At 37.9% G+C, this 18,861-nt stretch overlaps 1 protein-coding gene across 2 annotated transcripts in view; it reads right to left on the bottom strand.

The window, feature by feature from the left end:
- The window catches only part of SLC35F5 (solute carrier family 35 member F5), a 31,145-nt gene extending 15,225 nt beyond the window's left edge, over positions 1-15,920 (bottom strand). The window contains exons 1-7 of one of the 2 annotated variants that reach the window (XM_040562269.1): positions 14,919-15,920; positions 12,379-12,449; positions 10,166-10,242; positions 6,186-6,327; positions 4,891-5,034; positions 2,666-2,728; positions 1,046-1,127 (exon numbers count right to left, since the gene is read on the bottom strand). In XM_040562269.1, coding sequence (XP_040418203.1) covers positions 1,046-1,127; positions 2,666-2,728; positions 4,891-5,034; positions 6,186-6,320 — 424 coding nt within the window. In that variant the 5' untranslated portion in view covers positions 6,321-6,327; positions 10,166-10,242; positions 12,379-12,449; positions 14,919-15,920. Of the gene's footprint in view, positions 1-1,045; positions 1,128-2,665; positions 2,729-4,890; positions 5,035-6,185; positions 6,328-10,022; positions 10,095-10,165; positions 10,243-12,378; positions 12,450-14,918 lie in introns of those variants that run through there. The other variant, XM_040562270.1, reaches the window with a different exon arrangement.
- Between the last annotated feature and the right edge of the window lie 2,941 nt (positions 15,921-18,861).

Below are 18,861 nucleotides of genomic sequence, written 5' to 3'. Positions count from 1 at the left end.
AAAAAAAAAAAAAAATCCCAGAAGGCAACAATGAATTTTTGGGTAGGAACTATTCTGTATTGGTAAATATTACATATAAGATTGACTATTAATCAGCTAAAGAAAATTAACCAAAAACTCTACACACATCTACACCTAACTGCAAGGACAGTGTTCTATTCAGAGGATGACAGCATCCAGCAGACCTCAAAGTTTAGCAGAGATCATAAGGTCACTTTCTCATTTGAAATTCACCCCCTAACTAATCCGAGTATCAAGACTAGACAGTTTCAGATTTTACTTGTAAGATTATTGTAGTATTATTTTCCTATGGAAAGAAAACAGTACGTGCTACATACAAATATTAACTTGATTTGATATGAAACAATACCTCATTTCCTAAATTAGAAAAAAAAAAGGGGGGGTAAAAGCTCTAGCTCAATTACCACATGATTGGTGCCTGTTGTCACAGGACAGTAGAACCTACTAAAGTGGTTCCAAACATCTCTCATCTAGAAATTAAGAGAGACTTTCCCCTTTATAAGCAGGGACTTTTGCTGAGGATCAGGTAACTGGACTCTCAACAGCCAACCTTTCTTTAATTATCTGGGCGAGTTAGGCCCATTTCAGCTACTATCACAAGATAGTGAGGCTTAAATAAAATTAGAACGCACATAGACTTAAAATTCTTACTTTGACTGCTTTGCTCCTGCTCTAAAAAGGACAATAGCTTGTTTTTCCAGAGGCTGACTCATTGCTGCTGGTCATACAAGCCCAGAAGGAAAGAATCACAAGTACTGAACCCAGCTGGTCCCTTGAGATAAACATAGGCTGGATCTGTAGTGACCAAGAAAGGTAAACTGAACGATAGGCCTATGTTTTCTCTACCTGAAAGCAAATATGAGACTGCAATTCATGCAACATGAGATTTAAGGGGAGGGGATGGGGAGGAAAAAAAAAGTCAGTCCTGCAACACGACAGCAGTTTTACCAACAAACGGGGAAAAAAAAAAAAAAAAAAAAAAAAAGGAACTAGCATTTCAGCATTCCAAAGAATCTTTACTCACTTTTCTCTGCATCACTATTATTACTGCCACTTTTTTCAGTTGGCAAATCATGAAACTTTACAGGAACATATAAAGGTTCACTCTGAAATGAATCAGTATATGTAAAATAAAGTTAAGCAGGATATTTAAATTATAAGCAATAGAATTAATTTATTAGAAAATAAATACAAAATAAAAGTTTGGTGAATATTGAGAATCAAATTTAATTGAATGTTTTTACATGGAGCAGATAGGCTTGTCAAGAATGCTCATACGTTTTCTGTATTTTACATTAAACATACTGGTAAAATGCAGCATGCAAATAACTGTGTGCGTTTGTGTAAATCCTCATGAACACAAAGGTCACCAAGGTCGTCCCCCCACAATTCAAACCTACTAATTAAAAATTTTAAAAAAATCATAAAAAAATCACATAAGTGTCAGTAGATCTATAGCCTCTGTCCAAATGCTAAACTAGAAACATAAAATACAGAATACCCATAAAAAATTGAATACATACTCATTTCCCAAAAACTGATGAACTAGAACTAAACGTCAAAAAAAAATGGGAAAAGACTTCCAGTATACAAGACACTTTGCAGAAGTTTTAATTGTTTAAAATATTTCCAACAAGGCAAGAGTTAAGCTGCTTATTTAAATTAAATTAATAAGCTGTAAGAGTGAAATAATAAAAAAAAGAAAATCTGGTAGCTGCATTTTTATTAGGCTCCTTCCTTAGGACTAGAATTTTTGTGGGTGTTTATATTAATGCAAAAATTGTTCAAGGTTGACAGTGAATCTTTCTTCTAAGGTCAGATGATCTTTACGCACCAAGTAGACTAACATGATTATTTTTAAATGAGATAAATTAAGTTGAAAAAGAAATATTGAAGAATACTTCTGAAAAAAAAAAACTCCCCAACTTCTCATTCAGTAGAAAATATAAGTTACGTATCATAGTTTGTCAACACTCAATTGTCTTCCCCTACTTTATTACAGAAGCAGTGCAAGCTTTAATAATGTTCTATGTTTTGGATCCATTTCTGGATGTTGTCTCCAATTTAAACATGCAGATTACCCAGCAGTCTGTGAGCATCGGGAGCATAAAAAAAACATCATTTGTTGATGATGAAAATCATTGCAAAAATAACATCTGGCTTATCAGCAGAATTATCAGCAATGACATTTGATTTAGTAAACTGTAATCACTTCATCCACTGGATGGAAGAAGGCAGTCCATTTCTCTTCCAAACTTCAATGCAGGATCACAGCACACAAGATACTCAACCAACTGAATGATGCTCTTGTGTGTTTGTCTTGGAAGATGATCGGTTTTACCACTAGCTCTCCACATTTTGCTTTGGTAGCTACTGAGCTGAATACAGTAAGGTTTCCTTTTTATGACAAATACTTCTTTCACAAACTACTACAGAAACATTTAAGTAAATGTTTTATCAAGTTGAGAACCTCTATTTCTCATAATAAGTAAGCACTGCAAATAATGCTGTTAAGAAATACTTGAGTTACCAAGCCCCTTTGCCAAGAACTATTACGTGTACATAGATATTTTAAAGGCAAGAAGTCAGGATAATGGTGTCATGTTACTACAAAGCATTGAGCTTCAAAAATTAAGGAACTTACCAGAGAACTGTTTACAGCATTATCTGTTGTGCAAGCAGCAAAGTAACCTTCAGCATCTGCAAACTAATTAAAAGAACCTTAAATGTAACAATTTATGAAGACAATCTGTGGGTGGTTTTTTTGAGAACACGTTTTTTAATGCCTTTTTCCATATTTCTGTCACATTTCTCCCCACACACACACCCTCACCCCAAAACCAAGAGGGCTTAGAAGTTGAGTAAGGAACTCCATTTTGGTAATTCCCTTTACCTCTTGGAGAATCCCACTGAATTCAACTACCCATGTGTCACTGCAAGATCAAGCTGTTAGAAAGCCAAAACCTACAAAGTTCAGTCAGTGTGAGATGTTGCACTAAGTTATTGTGCAGACATTACAATAATCCTCTTGTTTCGCCATTTTATTTGGGCAAAGTTCCTCTGTGTAAAAACAGAGAACTCTGCCTCAGTTTTAACAAGACTTAAGTCAGGATAAGGTCAGCTATCCTTTTTCCTCTTCCTTTCTACATCCTTACAAGCACGGCTACCCCCTGTTCCCTGACTTGCAGCTGAGCTGTTCTACCACTTTGGTAATAAATCTACAAAGCCTCTAATGTGCAAGAGGGCTTAAAGTAAAGCGTGTTTGCCTAAACAATCACTGTTGAAATAAAAATTCATAAATACATTGTTTTTGTTCCAGGCTGATAAACACAAGGCATTTTAAAGGCACTTATAGTAATTACGCAGTTGAATATCTAACTAATTTCTTCAAAAGTCTCTGAAAAAAAAATCTTACTTCTAACTGCACTCTACAGTCCTTTGTGTTGTTCTTTCAAAGTATCTAAACATCAAAAGCAATGGTTATTTCCTACAAGTTATTAAAAATTAACATTATAAGGTAAAATAAAAGGAAAATTACAGGATTCCAGAAGCAGTCCCATGAGTGCCACACACAAAACGGGACAGAATCAGCAATCTTACTCGTTGCTGCCCAGTTCATATGAGAATTAAGTACTATCTCTTTCTTTGACATAGCACTGCACTGGCTTCAGGTGGTCAATATAACCACTACTATTCATTATAGGAGAGAGACACTCATTCTACTCATCTGCTCAGATTAGTAAACTTGATCAGTTCAACTGCTCTGTACAACTAATCATCCTTCAGTGCTCTCATCACATCCTTGTCATTTCTGCCAGTAAAGAACCTGTAAATTCTGTTTATTTCCCAGTTACCTTGTGAAGATTCTAAACAGCATAAGGCCTACCAAAAAATATTTCAAGATATCATCCAACTCTAAATGATTTCCATTTGTTTAACACAGTTTTTAAAAACAAGTTTGTTTTAACTGCAATGTTTTACATGACATTAAGCCCAGTGACTTTTAAGTATGTTACACCTAAAATATCACTATCAGTGACACCCAATATATCCATATATATCCAATATATTCCTTTCATACAAGCTCTTTTCTATCGAGACATGTTGATTAACAGCATGTTCTTGGATCACCTTTTCTGTTATTTTAATGTGAGATTAGTATAAGGCTATATGTCTTACTGCTTCCTGAGTCCTGCTGTTCAGCATTCTGAAACACTGGCACAGAACAAGACCTCTTCCCAACATCTCTCAATTCCTTGGAAAATGCCTCTATTTCTGTCATAATTTTAGACTCTAGAACAAACTGTGCCCAGTTCTAAGATGGACAACAGAAGGCCATTCACATGCATAAAAGGTTGCCAATACTTACTTTTGGTGAGCATTAACAGCAAAAAAGTCACAATTCTACTACCTTTCCTAAATATGATGCCAAAAACCTCAAAACCTCTTTGAAAAAGTCTAAAAATCAACTACTACGTTCAAATACTAATTCTATTGGTTATAAATGCTGGGGAAGTAAAAGGAAACCAACAACAGTGAAACAGGTAAGCTCTTCTTGAAAAGAATCATCCTCTGCAACTGCCCAAGGTAAAACTCCAGGATAAATGGGCACATGGCCTGGCTTAGTAGAGGATTTCTTATGATTCCTCACATATTTCATACTGCTTTTTCCTTCATTTTCTTTTCCTCACAAGACTATTACTGTAATGATTGCCACCTCAGCCTGTGCCGTGATTCAGTTTATAACTGCTTTTGTTAAAGCACTATTTAGCAAGTATATAAATTCCACCTTTTTTTATTCCTTATTTTAAATAATTCTGTACAAATTTCTACAGACATCGAAACGGTTATATAAGTTAAAGTACTTACAAAAGCTGCATGCCTTCCACGAAACCCACGAGTACACTGTTGCCTCCACGGTTTCCAAACAATAAATCCCAAGAGATATAGAACAAACATAGATGTTTTTGCAAACGTACTGAAAAAAGGTTTGTTGTACTTTGTAAAAACATACTGTGGAAAGAAAATAATTGCAGTATCCAAAATTACCAGTTAGGTACGAATTCATAAAAATGAATGAACAGTTTCAGGTATATATAGTCCAGGATAGTCTGGTTTCCAAGGTCATAACGTTGCAAGTATTGGCAACTATAACCAAAAGACAAGTGGTCCCACCTATTCTGGAGATATCCTCTCTCAAAGCATCTTAAATGCCATCTTTTAAGACACTGTGCCAGCAGAGGAAAGCTACTTTTTACTTTTTTTACTTATCAAGCAACATAGTGATATATGCTATACAACTCAAATAGGACCAAAGATACACTCATATACAAACATTTCCTAAACGAAAAATGACTTTTATAACCAATAACATAGTATTCACAAACTAGAGAACATTATTCTAAGTAATATTTCAGAATCAATAGTGTTTCCACCAGGTCATTGGAAAAAAAGTTACATTAATAATAGCACGTTAAAGCACAAATATTTGTAAATGCTTAGTTTCAGACTGTCACAAAATATAACTATTCAGAAACCTGAATTTAAGAAGAATTTATTAAAAATTCAATTTCCATTGCTAAAGCTCTGCTTTAGGTCCTAAAACTTAACATGAAGTAAATACCAGACCAGTTTTAAGATGGTGAATATATCAACTAGATTACAACAAGCTTGTCTGCAATTACAGGGCTCAACTCCATGACCCATGAGTCCTTTAATCCAAGGCTTCTAGATGGTCCATACCAAAATCTACCATACTACCTAACTTGTAATGCTACAACTCGCTTACTACTTCTCAGGAAAAGTTGAGGCATTATTTTAATCAATATGGCAATAAACAAAATGAATTCCCAAGTTACTGTACACATTTATGAATTTATGTTATTTCATTTTAAAATTGCCAATACCTTCTATACTGAAAGCAGTAGTCACTGAGCTGTGCGTGCTCATAACATTTAATGTATACAGGTTATTTCAGTAATCCAGTAAAGTAATTCCAGTAAAAGTAATTCAGTAAAGGAGGACACTGTCTTCCCGTACTGAAAACAATGTCAGACCTTACACTAGAATGCCTACTGAGCGTGAGTGACCATGTTCCCCCTGGATTTTTCTCTTAAATAGGCTTTTATTTTATTTTCTTTTAAGGTTCACAGAACAATACTTACAGAAGTGAGTTCCGAAGAGGCAACCCATATCACATCAACAAGGAGAAGAATGACAATTCCTAGAGCCATTCGCCTGCGCTGAGAGGATGAACTGCTCTGGGAGCTCATTCGATTCATGATAAAAACCCACACCATTTGTAACCTGTTCAGTATTAATAAAGAAATAAAACCCAAAATATTACAAGCAAGAATGTAAAAACATACAAAAACAAATCACAGTGAGGGTAGGAAAGACCAAATGCTGCATATATAAAATAGATCCAATATGCCAGGAAGCAGATGCGTATGCTTGTTAGAAAGGGTATCCTTGACATATCCGGCGTGAGACTTTCAGTGAAAGAGACAATTAAAATGTCAGTCTAGGCTTTTCAAGAATTTATTTACCATTCTACCACTGAAACAAGTAAAAGTAGATAAAGCATAAAATGTCTGGAATTTTTATGCTGAGAGATCTGCAAAATTTCAAACCACTGCACTTCTGTAAATTCAGATACTCTAAGCTTACAGTAGGAATTAGTTTGGCATGTTATGTCAAATACAATTCAACTAACAGTAGTCAGAAACTTTAGGATTCTTCAAACATTTCTGAAGATATGGCAACACATTTTAGTAAATTATGATCCCTCCACATGTAAAATGTGAAAAAAATACCTACTTTTAAGCTTAAAAAAACAGATTACACATGTACTTGAACTGTTTTTATATATTATTTTATAACTTGTTTTTAATATATATATACATAATTCATGAGGTACAGGCATGCACCAATTCTAGTGAAAAACTTTCAAACTAACAGTAAGCATATACACAACAGAAAGATTTGCCTGGTTAAGATAAAAAAGCACAAACATTTTGATTATGATTTTGACCGTGCCCCTGCTATGTTACACATAGGAATAATCACTTATAAACACTTCATATGCTGAGAAGTCAAAACTACAGCCACAAAGTTTAGGCTTGTCATCTAGTACAGCTTTATGAAAGCCATACAGACTTCCCAGAAATCACAACATAAAAAGTTCAGATTTTGACAGACACAAGCCTATTAGCCTTTTCATGGACCTTAGAAATCTTTGTCCAAGGTATTAATAGAAAGGTCTCAATTAAAGCAATTCTAGTGAGTTACCAGAAAAGCCCAGCTCAGTTTAAATGTTTTACTCAACTGCTTTTTTTTTTTTTTTTTTTTTTTGTACTGAAAGATTAGGAGTATACTCCTACTCCTGCTCAACAGAAAATTCTGAAGAGAAAATGTATGCAGGAGATGAGCACTATAGCAGTGCGTAGACCAACCTGCTCTCCTTTTCTCTCAGTAGGCAGAGTACTTCTGTTTTATTCAAATCACAGAATAAACATGAGAACAGAAGTGCTTTTGTTTGGGTTGGCCAAAGAAGTGGCACATCCTGACTTTAGAAGGCTTGACTTTGTACAACTTGCATTAAATTAAGTATTAATTTCAGTATTTTCAGTAAACATTAGGAGATCAATAAAGTACTTCCAAAAAAATAATAAAAATAAAAAATAAAAACAAAGACAGAGGAGCTTTTAAAAACAATGGTTGTGTTGTAACTCAAGTGCTAATCATGAACACGCCAGACCTACATGCACTCTTATGTTCACTAATGCTAGTAGAAGATTCAGATTTGAGATACAGCTTAATGACTGCTGATTATAAGACCCAAACTTCGGAAAACCTTCAACTTTATGATTAAAAGCTTCAAACACAAGTTCAGGTATGTGTCAGAGATGGACATCCCATACCTCTGTCCACTTATAGTAGACTCTTTCAAATACTTCCTAATGAAACTCTGTGAGATACGCACATGGTAGTCCTATGATTAACATTATCTTATTTTAGGTCTATTTTAAGAAAATGCATTAAGAGTTGATTTGCTACAGAATATATAGCATACCCTGCTATTTATCAACATAAAAACCTAACTCACTATCTTTGAAAGAACTCAAGGAACTGAGAACTAATTCACCTTTATGGAGCAAATCCTGACTCTTCCAATAAAGAGAGGTGAACTGCTTTGCTAATAAAGTTATATGACTTTAAACTACACTACACTTTGTTTATTCCACATGTCAACATATCCTCACTCACTGCCTTTTCATTACTTGAACATTTTTTTATGAAGGAGACAGTGCCACAATATCTTCAGCAAGGAAGCTACAGGGTTTTTCCTTCAGACTAGCCTATTCTTCAGATTAATTATTTACATGTTTACATGTGCACAAGTGCTTTTCAGACCGCTGCACTGTTTCTCACCTTTGTTTGCCTCATGCCTCTCCTTTGCTACATACTCTCTGCCACATTCAAATCTAGACACTTTTTCTTTCTCCATTTCTCAAACGGCTTCTTTCCAAAGAAAAAAAAAATCATCAGAGTTCCTGAAGTATAATTACACCACTAGTTCTATGCTCATATATTCCATGTGTGGGCATTACTTCTGGATAATTATTCTGCTTTTCTGATAAAATGGTGGGGTTGACAAAAGAAAGCAAAAGTCTGTAAGTAGATAGGAGCAACATTATGAAAGATTCAGCAAGGAACTGCAGTTTTTATGCAATACAGAATAAAGAAGAAAACATTTGTTTTCAGAGAGAAAATAAATAGGTATATTATTTTAAACCCAAGTAACTGAACAGAAACATTTTGGTACCTGAAAGCTTGTGAGTTTTTTGAGTTAAGAATTAGTTTAATAGATACTATGTACTAAGCTCTACCAACTTTGCCTCCATTTTATTATGACTAATAGCCTACAAGGCATTGTATTACATTTTATTATATGCAGCCTACAGATCACCCACGTTTTCATAACATGCAGCCAAAATGGAAGCTGAGCATAAAGAAGTTCCAAAGGAGCTAGAAGAAAAGTCTCATTCCTTGTCAGGCTACCAGGTGACAAAATAACAGTGGTAAGGTATAGCAGAAGTGGAAACTACTCCAGCCCTTCACCGCTTATGTGCTGTGGGTAGGAAGGGGAGAGGTAGCTGGAAACAGGAAGGAACAACAGTTGCCTAGTGGACTTGAAATCTCTACATGACGTGCTTGCACAACTAGCTCTTCTGTTTGCACCACAAACTGCATCAAAGCATACAGCACGTATAGTCTGTGCAGAGACTGTGTATTCTGTAGCTGCTGAACATCGTATCCAACCTGGCTGCGTTAGACTCCTACAAATTCCTAGCATGAGGATCCTTCAGTGGGAGTGAAGTAAAGGACAATAAAATTCCTTGTACTCTGCAGATTAGAGGTTACATATGAAGCTATTCGGAGCATAAGTACATGTTACACCATTTCTTTTCTACCTATACGTAGATTTTAAAATTCAAATTAAAAAGCACATATTTACACCTCAAAATTGAGGGGTTTAATATGTTAAGCAATAGCAGCTACTGCCTGCTCATCTGATTTGCAAGGTATCTGTTTAACATTTTTGGGTGCCTAATAAATCACTCTGCATCATTCTCCCATAACAAGAAAAAAAAGCTTAACAAGAAAAGGTGACTACCAACTCTTGATCATGTAGCAAGATGCATCTTCAAGCTACTAGATGACTAAAAAATGGTTAAGTGACAGTACTAAAGTGTCTATAACATTGTTTTATAATTTGCATTTCTTTCATTAGGACAATGTCCTTTTTAGTACCTGATTTTTCATACCTCACCCACAATTTATCAAAAGACAAATAAAAAAGAACAGCAGAACCCTACTGAATGTTACATAAAAAGTTTTAGGATAGAATTAAAACCTGCAAAACGTCACACAGAATGCAAAGACAGATAGAAACTAGTATTTTGGGAATTTTTAGACAGCCACATTATCCAACTTACTGACAAATCACTGGTATTTCCAAACTTGCAATGAAATAACAATTCCACACATTTCTTTATATTTGGCTTCTGCACATTGAGAGCAATAAACTACAATAAAAAAAGAACATAGAAAGAATAAGCTTTACTTTTCGCATACATACCTTCCACAATAAGTGTAAAAAACAAACAAAAAAATGCTAACAAACTTCACACATCACGTCACAGTGAAGATAGTCTCCTAAAAAGAAAGACAAAATTTTGAAAAATGTGTGCATATATTATACAATTAGCTTCACAAAATATTTTCTAAAATTGCAAGTTCAACAAGCATCTACTGCAGCTCAAGTCCTAGATATTAGAGATATACAAATATAGAACCTCAACAATTGGTCCGCATAAAAAATGCTGGGAGGACAACACTGAATTGCATGAAAACAGGATCATTTACCATCTTTATTTCAAAGAACATTGTCCCTTCCTTATTAACTGAATGCAAGAGGCTCACATGAGAAGGAAGAAGATGACAATATTTAGTTCTAATTTTATAAGCAAGGCAGTGAAAGATCTTGTTTCTCAAGCCTACGTTCCTAAGCAAAAATTGAAGTGTTAGAATTAGGAAAGCAGTGGAAGAGCATATAGGCTTTTCAGCCTTTTAAAAAACCTAGACAGATGGCACACTTCCACATTATTTCTGGTGTAAGTGCATCATCTTTCCTTGCTTTGATACAGTATTATTATTAACACTTTTTTTTTTAATTGTTATATAGAAAAAGAACCATAATATGTTAGGGATTGAGGGAAAGCGTTATACTATACAAACCAGGAGCCCATCTAATATCTAACCATATGCAAATCCAGACATTAGCAAATATATGATGCGCAACAAAAGGATGCACAACCAAACTGGAACTGACAAACAAGAATAATAAAGCTGCAAGTTTTATTGCTCGGAAGTGCTGGAAAGTTTTTTCTTTTCTTATTCACGGAAACATAATTTTATATGTTGCTCATCATTATATAGGGATGCTCGGTATCATATACCCTATATATATATATATGTACACCCCATATTAGTAAGTAACAAATTACTGTGTATAAGAAGAGGTAGCAGTAAGGGCAGCACTAAATGTTTAGCTGAAATTTTGCCTTTGATTACCTCTCAAGCTTGCCAAGCTTAAGTTTATTAACTTTTACCTCCTACAAGAGTTTAACTGATGCTTCTCATTTATTTTAAATTAGATTAAGAGGGAGACTATAAAGATAGATCACGTAAGTTTATAATTCAGCCCCCACTGAACTCATCAAGATTTACACACTGCTTAGCATCCAGCAAATTCAATCCCTTCACCATACAGTCTTCTGAATGACTAAAACAAGTCAAAACAGTTTTGAAGATGCACTTTGAAGACACAGGCACGTGCTTATCTGTTTCATATACCACATACACAATGTGCACACTGTACATTCTGATGCCTGTCTAGTTCAGTGCCCTCACATGCAAACAGCTGCTGGTCATATTTTCCTTATGCTATCAATGTAACTGGAGATTACAATCAGCATCTCAGATAATCAGGACTTAAACCAGAAAATATTTATCCAGAAAAAGTTCAAGCAGTTTGTTCAGGCCTAATTTATGTCCCAAAAGAAGTAATTGTATATAACATTAACAGAAATAAACAGAAAGAAAAAAACGCTGCTTAAAAATTCTTTTCTCCATGCACACTAAACGAAATATCACTAAGCTAAGGATACCATTCAGCTGCATATTTTCCATCCCTACTTAATCCATATTAGCTATACTCAAGTAACCATGTTCAGAATTTACGCCCAAATTTAGTTATCATGCAAGAACTGTATGTTACCCCCTACCAGTCCTCAAGATATGCTGTGGGCTGTAGACCTTGTGAAGCTGGTCGCACAGAACTTCTTTCAATGATTATTAGCAAGAATAAGTTCATTTCAGGATAATAGTTTAGCATACTAATATTACATCTGAGACCTAAACTGAGAACCATGCAAGAGAAGGGTCTTTCTCTTGAAGAACATGGCTTCCCCATTATGAAACACTTAAATTCATGAAGTGCATAAACCCATGATAAATTTAAGCTACCAGATGACATATAGGATGAAATAGAAATGATGGTTTAGAAGTAAATAAAATATTCCACCCTATTAAATCTAGTAGACACTTTAGTCTACGTTTACCTTCTGTTTCCGTTATAGGAAAATGTCGTTTCCACACGGTATAATTTTAAAGATACTGGTTGAAATGAGACATTTGAGGGAATATTCATTTCAAATGCATTTCTTGATACCATTACAATTTTCAGCAAACAGCACGGCTATCTTTTAAAGTCTTTTTAATTTTATTTACCATTTCAATAGTGTTAGAGTTGGGGTTGTCATCTTGTAGAACCATTTTTCAGCCAGTTACATGAAGGTCTTCTGCAGAAGAAAAAAGAAAGTACTTAACATTCCTTGTCACGTCGCTGTATTTTGTTTTTTAACATACCGTATCCTAGATCACTTGAGTCACCACCACTTTAATTTATGATGCTCAAAAAGAAAGTTTTTAAACGGTCTCTCAAACATAATCCACAACAGGCCTGTCCAACTCTTAGTACGTTGAAAATGCAAGTAGCGATGTCTAGGACAGCACGTATAACTCCACTACTGGTACTTAATGTGCAATCTTGTTTCTATAGCACTAAATATTTCCTTGAGCACACTATCACGTTTTTTCCACATCAAAAGTTCAACCCTAAAAAGGAAAACTACATGAAGTTCACAAAGTATGAAATCACTCTTGATTTACTGATGGTTAGGGAAGAGATCATTACAAGAACTGAAAAAATCATTGCAGCACAAGATTATTGCCCCAAGCTGTTTTACAAAGAAAACAAAACCTCTGAAGAAGTACTTGATAACAAGAATAACAAGAGACCCAGAAGAGAAGCTCAGTCACAAGCTATAGTGCGGGCAAGTCAACTTGAAATTCCTCCTTGTATTTACTCAAGATTATTTCACATACAATATAAGAGACAACATACCAAGATAGGGCTTGCACACAGAAGAAACAGTTTTAGTTTTTCCAGTTATACTGGCTGCTCCAATCATACATGTTCTGGGATACAACCCCCTCCTTGAATGTGTACTGTCACCGTCAGGTGATTCTCACTTTGTGTTTGATTACTTTCAAGATAAGACAGAGACACTGCTTTGACTAATCAGAAAAAAAAAAAACTGAAGGTAAAGTGGCTGACATTCCCTCCTTCTAAATCTGGAAATATACATTAAAGCAATGTTCAACTAACACAAGTTTGACCTCCGCTGAACTTTCAAGAGGTATTACTGGATGATAGTAAAAGCAAAAATCTTCAAAAGAGATGGTAAGGTGAGACTTATGCAACACGACAATCGTGCTCCCTTAAAGCCCTGTAATCTTCACACAGGGCAAGCTTCCTGCAGAATATAATGAAGCAAAGTACTGAAAAACAGGAAACTGAACCAAGTTTTTCATGCCAGTATCGGGTACTGCAGGTAAAGATCACCATTCTTAGCTAAATGAAAAGTTATACAAGCCCAAAATAGGCACAGAGAACACACCAAGTTTGCTACCAAAAAAAAAAAAAAAAGAGTTTAACTTCACATAAAGAGATACTTTGGGAATCTGCTAGTGGACCATACTGGAAAATATACGTAATATTTCAAACTGTTATGGTACAGCTGGATCCTGGTACCTAAGGTATAATGTGAACACTTCAAAATGTTTCCTAATTCTGTACTTACTATTTCTATATATGAAAACTAAGCTTATGCAAACTTTTTTCACGAATTTTGAATAATGCGTTATACTAATCTATTGCCTACGTAGCAGTGTCTATCAGCTGTTCCAGCACGTAACCACAGAGCTCCAGGTCCAGTCTGCCAGCATCCCAGCATGACTGTACCCTGTTGGACACGCAGCTAGTACCACAGGAATTACCGAGTAGCTTCAGGTTGGCAGTGAAAGCTGACAAGTGAAACTGACATTGCCTTGCTTCTTCCTTCCTTCCAATAAAAAGAGATGAAAAAAATAATGTCAAGCTGCCAGAGCTCTTTAACTGTTATCATGTACAGAGCAGCACACATCTGTTAAACACCTGTAGTTATACATTTAGTATCAGCAAAGAATTACAAGTGACATCTACTTCACAGGTTACCCGTGTAATCCTGCCAGATCTAAACATATCGCACTTTGTCACGGGATAAACAGCCGCAGACCTCTGATAAGAACAAGCACAGCAGCCTTCAGAATCGCATGTCACCGCCACCTGAAAGCTGAGCCTTCCAGGCAAGCGGGGAAAACCACCAAAACCAGACACAGGCGTGCACAGCCCGGACGGGGGCTTCTCCTCCCTTCCTTCCCGCTTATCTCTCGGGAAAGCCGCAGGAACGAGGAGCGGGAAGCGAGTCAGCCCCTGAGCAAGCCGAGGGGGGAGAAACACAGCCTGGGGCTCACGGAGGAGGAAGGACGGGCTCTTCCTGCCCTCCCAAAGCAAACACCGCAGACCGCGGGGACACCGGCAGCAGCGGCCGGGCCGGGCCGGGCCGAGCAGGGGCCGCACGACCCGGGGACGGAGGCGGCCCTACAGCCCACCGAGGGGGCCTCTCCCGCCGGGCCGACCCCCGCCGGACGCCCCTAGCAGCCCCGGGGCGACGAACGGCGGCTCCCGGCGGGGCACGGCCGCGCACCGCCCGCTCGGCCCCCTCGGCTCGGGCACGGGGCGGGCGAGGCCTCCGGCCCGCGGCACCCCCCCGGCGGCGGGGCCGAGCGGGCGGGGGGGCTCCGCTGCCCGCCTCCCCTCACCACCCACCGCCCGCAGCCGCTCGGGGGGGCTCGCCGCAGCCCCCTGCCCGCCTCGGCGGAGGTACCTGAGCGCCGCCGGGGGGCCCGCAGCTACGACCGGCGGCGGCGGCGCCGCCCGCTGCCCTCCCCCTGCCCTCCCTCTCAAGATGGAGGCGCGGAGCGAGCCCAGCCCCGAGCACGGGAGCGACCGCCCCGTCCCGCCCCATCGAGCTTCCCGGTCGCATCGAGCCTCTCAGCCGCGTCCAGCCGCCCGGCCCCGTCCAGCTACCCGACCCCATCGAGCCTCCCGGCCCCGTCCAGCCGCCCGCCAGCCCTGCCCGGGCGCCCCTCGGCGGGAGCAGCGCCCTTCAGCCCGAAATGGCGGCGCCGGGGCTCCCCCTCGCACCCCGCAGCCCGAGGGGGTTTGTCGCTTCTCGATGCGGCCCTCTGCGGGCCTTTTCTCCCCACTGCCGCCCTAGGGCTGCATTAGGCCTTCAGCAGGCGTCTGGAGGAGGAAGGGGCTGCGAGGTGCTCAGCAGAGCCCTGCCTCGCCGGCCGGGCTAGCTCCATTAGCATGCTAAATAATTATAAATAAACAGCTTTGAAACCTTGCCGTTTCGCTACACCCAGATTTCTTGGGCTTGGGAGGAGGGGTGGTAGAACGGGGGTTTTAGTTGTTTCTTCAGAAGCATCGGTCACCCCCCTGTGGCTGGGAAGCGCCGTGCCAGGTTGTGCAGAGCACGGCGGCTGCGGGCTTCAGCAGAACCATACAGCCTGCTCCCAGAACAAAAATGGGACAGAACAGCCTCGATGGAAGAGAATTTCCTTCGGTTAGAAGTCATCGTCCAGCATTTATGCGGTCTCTTCCAAACAGTGAGGTACCGGAGGGAGATAAGCAGGTCAAAACCAAAGCAACGCACGCAGGAACAGCACAAGCTAAAGAACTAGATTGGAGAAGTGGGAGGGAGCTTGAAACTAGTACGTCAAAAAGAGGAAAGAAAGAAAGAAAAAAAAAAACAGTGAGCGAGGCCCTTGAGAAATGTCCTGAAATACACTGAGGTGGCAGAAGCTTTGTTTCATGAAGACATAGATCTCTGCAGCCTGCGATACAAAATCTCAGAGGACAAGGAAGTAGCGGCAACTAATTAAATTCTCAAAATAGATTGCTACTTTGCTATCAACACAGTTTTAACAGAATAAAAAAGTGAAACTGGATAGACAAAGTGTTACGTTACATTTGAGATGCATAAGCTGTTGATGATGCAAAGAAAAGCTGCTTCTTAATAGGAAAAGAACTAAGAAATTATAGTCCTAATTAAACTTTTTTTTCTTTTAGTGAGTCTTCATTTCTTAATATAGCTGTATTTTTATTTGCATGTGGTAGCACTAAGAGACATCCAACAAGTTTGATGCCACATAAAACTGTTAGAAGTAGTATGGTAAACAGTACCTGCCTTGAAGCATTTATAGCTTAAACAATACAGGGAATGCAGTGAATTATGCTCTTGGTTTAAACTTTTTATTTCAAAAAAAAAATATTGAATATATAACTGATACTGTATTGATATGTTGTGCTTCAGTCCTTACTGTCTTCTGCCTTCAAGACAAAATATGCAGAATGGTGCTTTCATTATTAAATTTTGACTTCACAACTTTCAAAAGAGATTATAGATAAAATTAATTAGTTAAAGCTGTAGGGAAAAAAAAAAAAAACAGTTCTCTAGAAATAGTGCTTTCTGTGGAATTTGGAGGAGCTGAAAATAATATAAAATGTAATTATGAAAGTGTGTACGCATCTCACAGCATCTAATTTTATTTTGATCTTGCACATCCTTCCTCTAAGTATTTATACTGGAACTTGGTAAACTTCCATGGCTTATCCAAGGTCACCTAGTTAATATGTGGCAAAACCTGAGAAGACAGCCAAGAAGTTATGACTACAGCACTGACAGAGAGACTACACATAACAACTTTTTATAACTAATGGTGCTTTCACTAAAAAAAAATTTGAAATTTTTATGCACAACATATTAAAATGAACTAATTGTTCTATAATTTACTAAAATCAAGCTGCATACGTTGATGTGAACAGAGAGAGCACCCACAGCAACACAAAAAGTGCAGATTCCCAATGTTTTCTGTCCTACCTGATCATGCAGTGGAAGAAAAACTCTGGAAAAAGTGACCTCACCTTTGAAGGAAGGCCTAGCATAATAAAGCTCAGCTCAGTTTGTTGTACCTGGAAAGTGGAGGGACTGGTGCAAGGGACGGCAAAATATCTGGAGATGCACCAATTTTATGTATTTTCTTCTCAGTCTCTTAGTGGAAAGGATATGAAATCCCAATGATGAATTGAAACTGTCTTTCTGAGCGTAGCTTCATATGTCCTCCCTTGTATGCTAGTTTTCTTCTTTATGAGGCTATGGAGTTCGCACCTCAGGGCAGCAACACAGCTAAATCCAAGCTGGTATTGTTTTGGTTTTAAACATTTTGACTGAGGCAAGCAAACTGCAGATCTTAAGGTGGAGTGCCAGACATTTCTTCATCACATGATGAGGCACTTAGGCTGTGGTTCTTGAGGCATTTGAATAAAAATGGGTCAACATTGTAAGAAACCCACAGGCGTGCATTTTTTACACTTAGAAATATCACAGGACTCATATTTTTAGCTCTTGACTAAGTAATTTGCTTCCTATTGTACAAGTACACATGATGATCTTGTGTCTTCTCCGAAAGAAACTACTATGATTTCCCCTTTTTTTACTGTTCCTTTTAGAATTAGTTTGAGTAATCCCATGTAATAAAACTCTAAGTATATTGCCAGTATACATATATTGCATATTTATATCTGTTGTGGTGAATATTTTACAGTTACATAAATAGCACATTTATAGGCAAGGCAAAATTATATCTACTTCCCAGCTGCACTGTAATATTTTCATAAGAGAAAATATCTTCGATTTTATTTTACAGACCTGCTAAATTGCATTTATAAAGAGAATTAGAATTTAGTTTCTGCTCTTGCATGTTCTACTTACAAGAACGTAATAGCTGATTTGGATGAAATTGATCAGATCCCAAAAAGGAAATAAAATACTTCAGTAAGTCTCACATTAGAACTTTACAAAAGAAATTTTATCTGTTTATTTTAGATAAATGCTTTCTTCAGAAGGATTTGGATCAGATCTTTGATGAATAAGATGTAAAGGACTAAGCAGCAGAAGAAATTATATTAAAATTTAAACTGAAAAACTTAGTTTCGATCAATTTCTTTTCTCCCTGGGGGAAGGACGCAGTCCAGGTGTGCAGGGCTAGACTTGGTAGAGAACACAGCAGAGTGTTTGCACTATTCTATTGGGTTAGACCAAAAATCCATCTACCTCAGAATCAGGTCTCTATGACAACTGGTAATGGATACCTGGGAAAAGGGTATTGGAAATGGGGCAATTACACAGTTGTTGTTTCTATGGAACATCCTTGTGGGTTTTAGAAATAAATGGTTTACAGCATCCTTATCTGGAAGTCTGTAATTCAGCCAACATATTTAATAGCCCCTGATGGACCTATGAACTTGTCTAATTCCTTTGTTAAACCCAGTTGTACTGTAAAACATTAACTGCTAAGGATTTATTTAGGTAGTTTCTCAGTGTAAAAGAAAACGCTTTGTTTTGCTTTCTTAGCCCACTGGTTAATAATCTTATTGCATAGCTTCTACTAGTTGTTCCACTTCACCTTCTTTGCACCATTTGTGTTTTAAAGTCATCATAGTCATCCTCAGCTGTCCTTGATGTGTCCTCACATCCCAAGTCTCGCTTTGCATGAAACCACCACTGCTTGAGGCAATGGTTCTATTGCTCAACTACCTTTGCTGCCTTCCCAGACTTCTGATCCAATTTCTGAGATACTGAAATTAAAACATCAAATTCAGGGCATATTTTGTGTTAGACTATGATAATTATGATTTCCACTTTGCTCTCAGTCTTCTTTTATATATTTACTAACGTTTCATATTTTTGACCCTTGCTGAGC

This window comes from Cygnus olor, chromosome 6, assembly GCF_009769625.2.
Source record: "Cygnus olor isolate bCygOlo1 chromosome 6, bCygOlo1.pri.v2, whole genome shotgun sequence".
In the NCBI taxonomy this organism is placed as follows: Eukaryota; Metazoa; Chordata; class Aves; order Anseriformes; family Anatidae; genus Cygnus; species Cygnus olor.
Note: the sequence above shows the minus strand (reverse complement) of the source record. Positions and strands in the feature narration are given on the sequence as shown.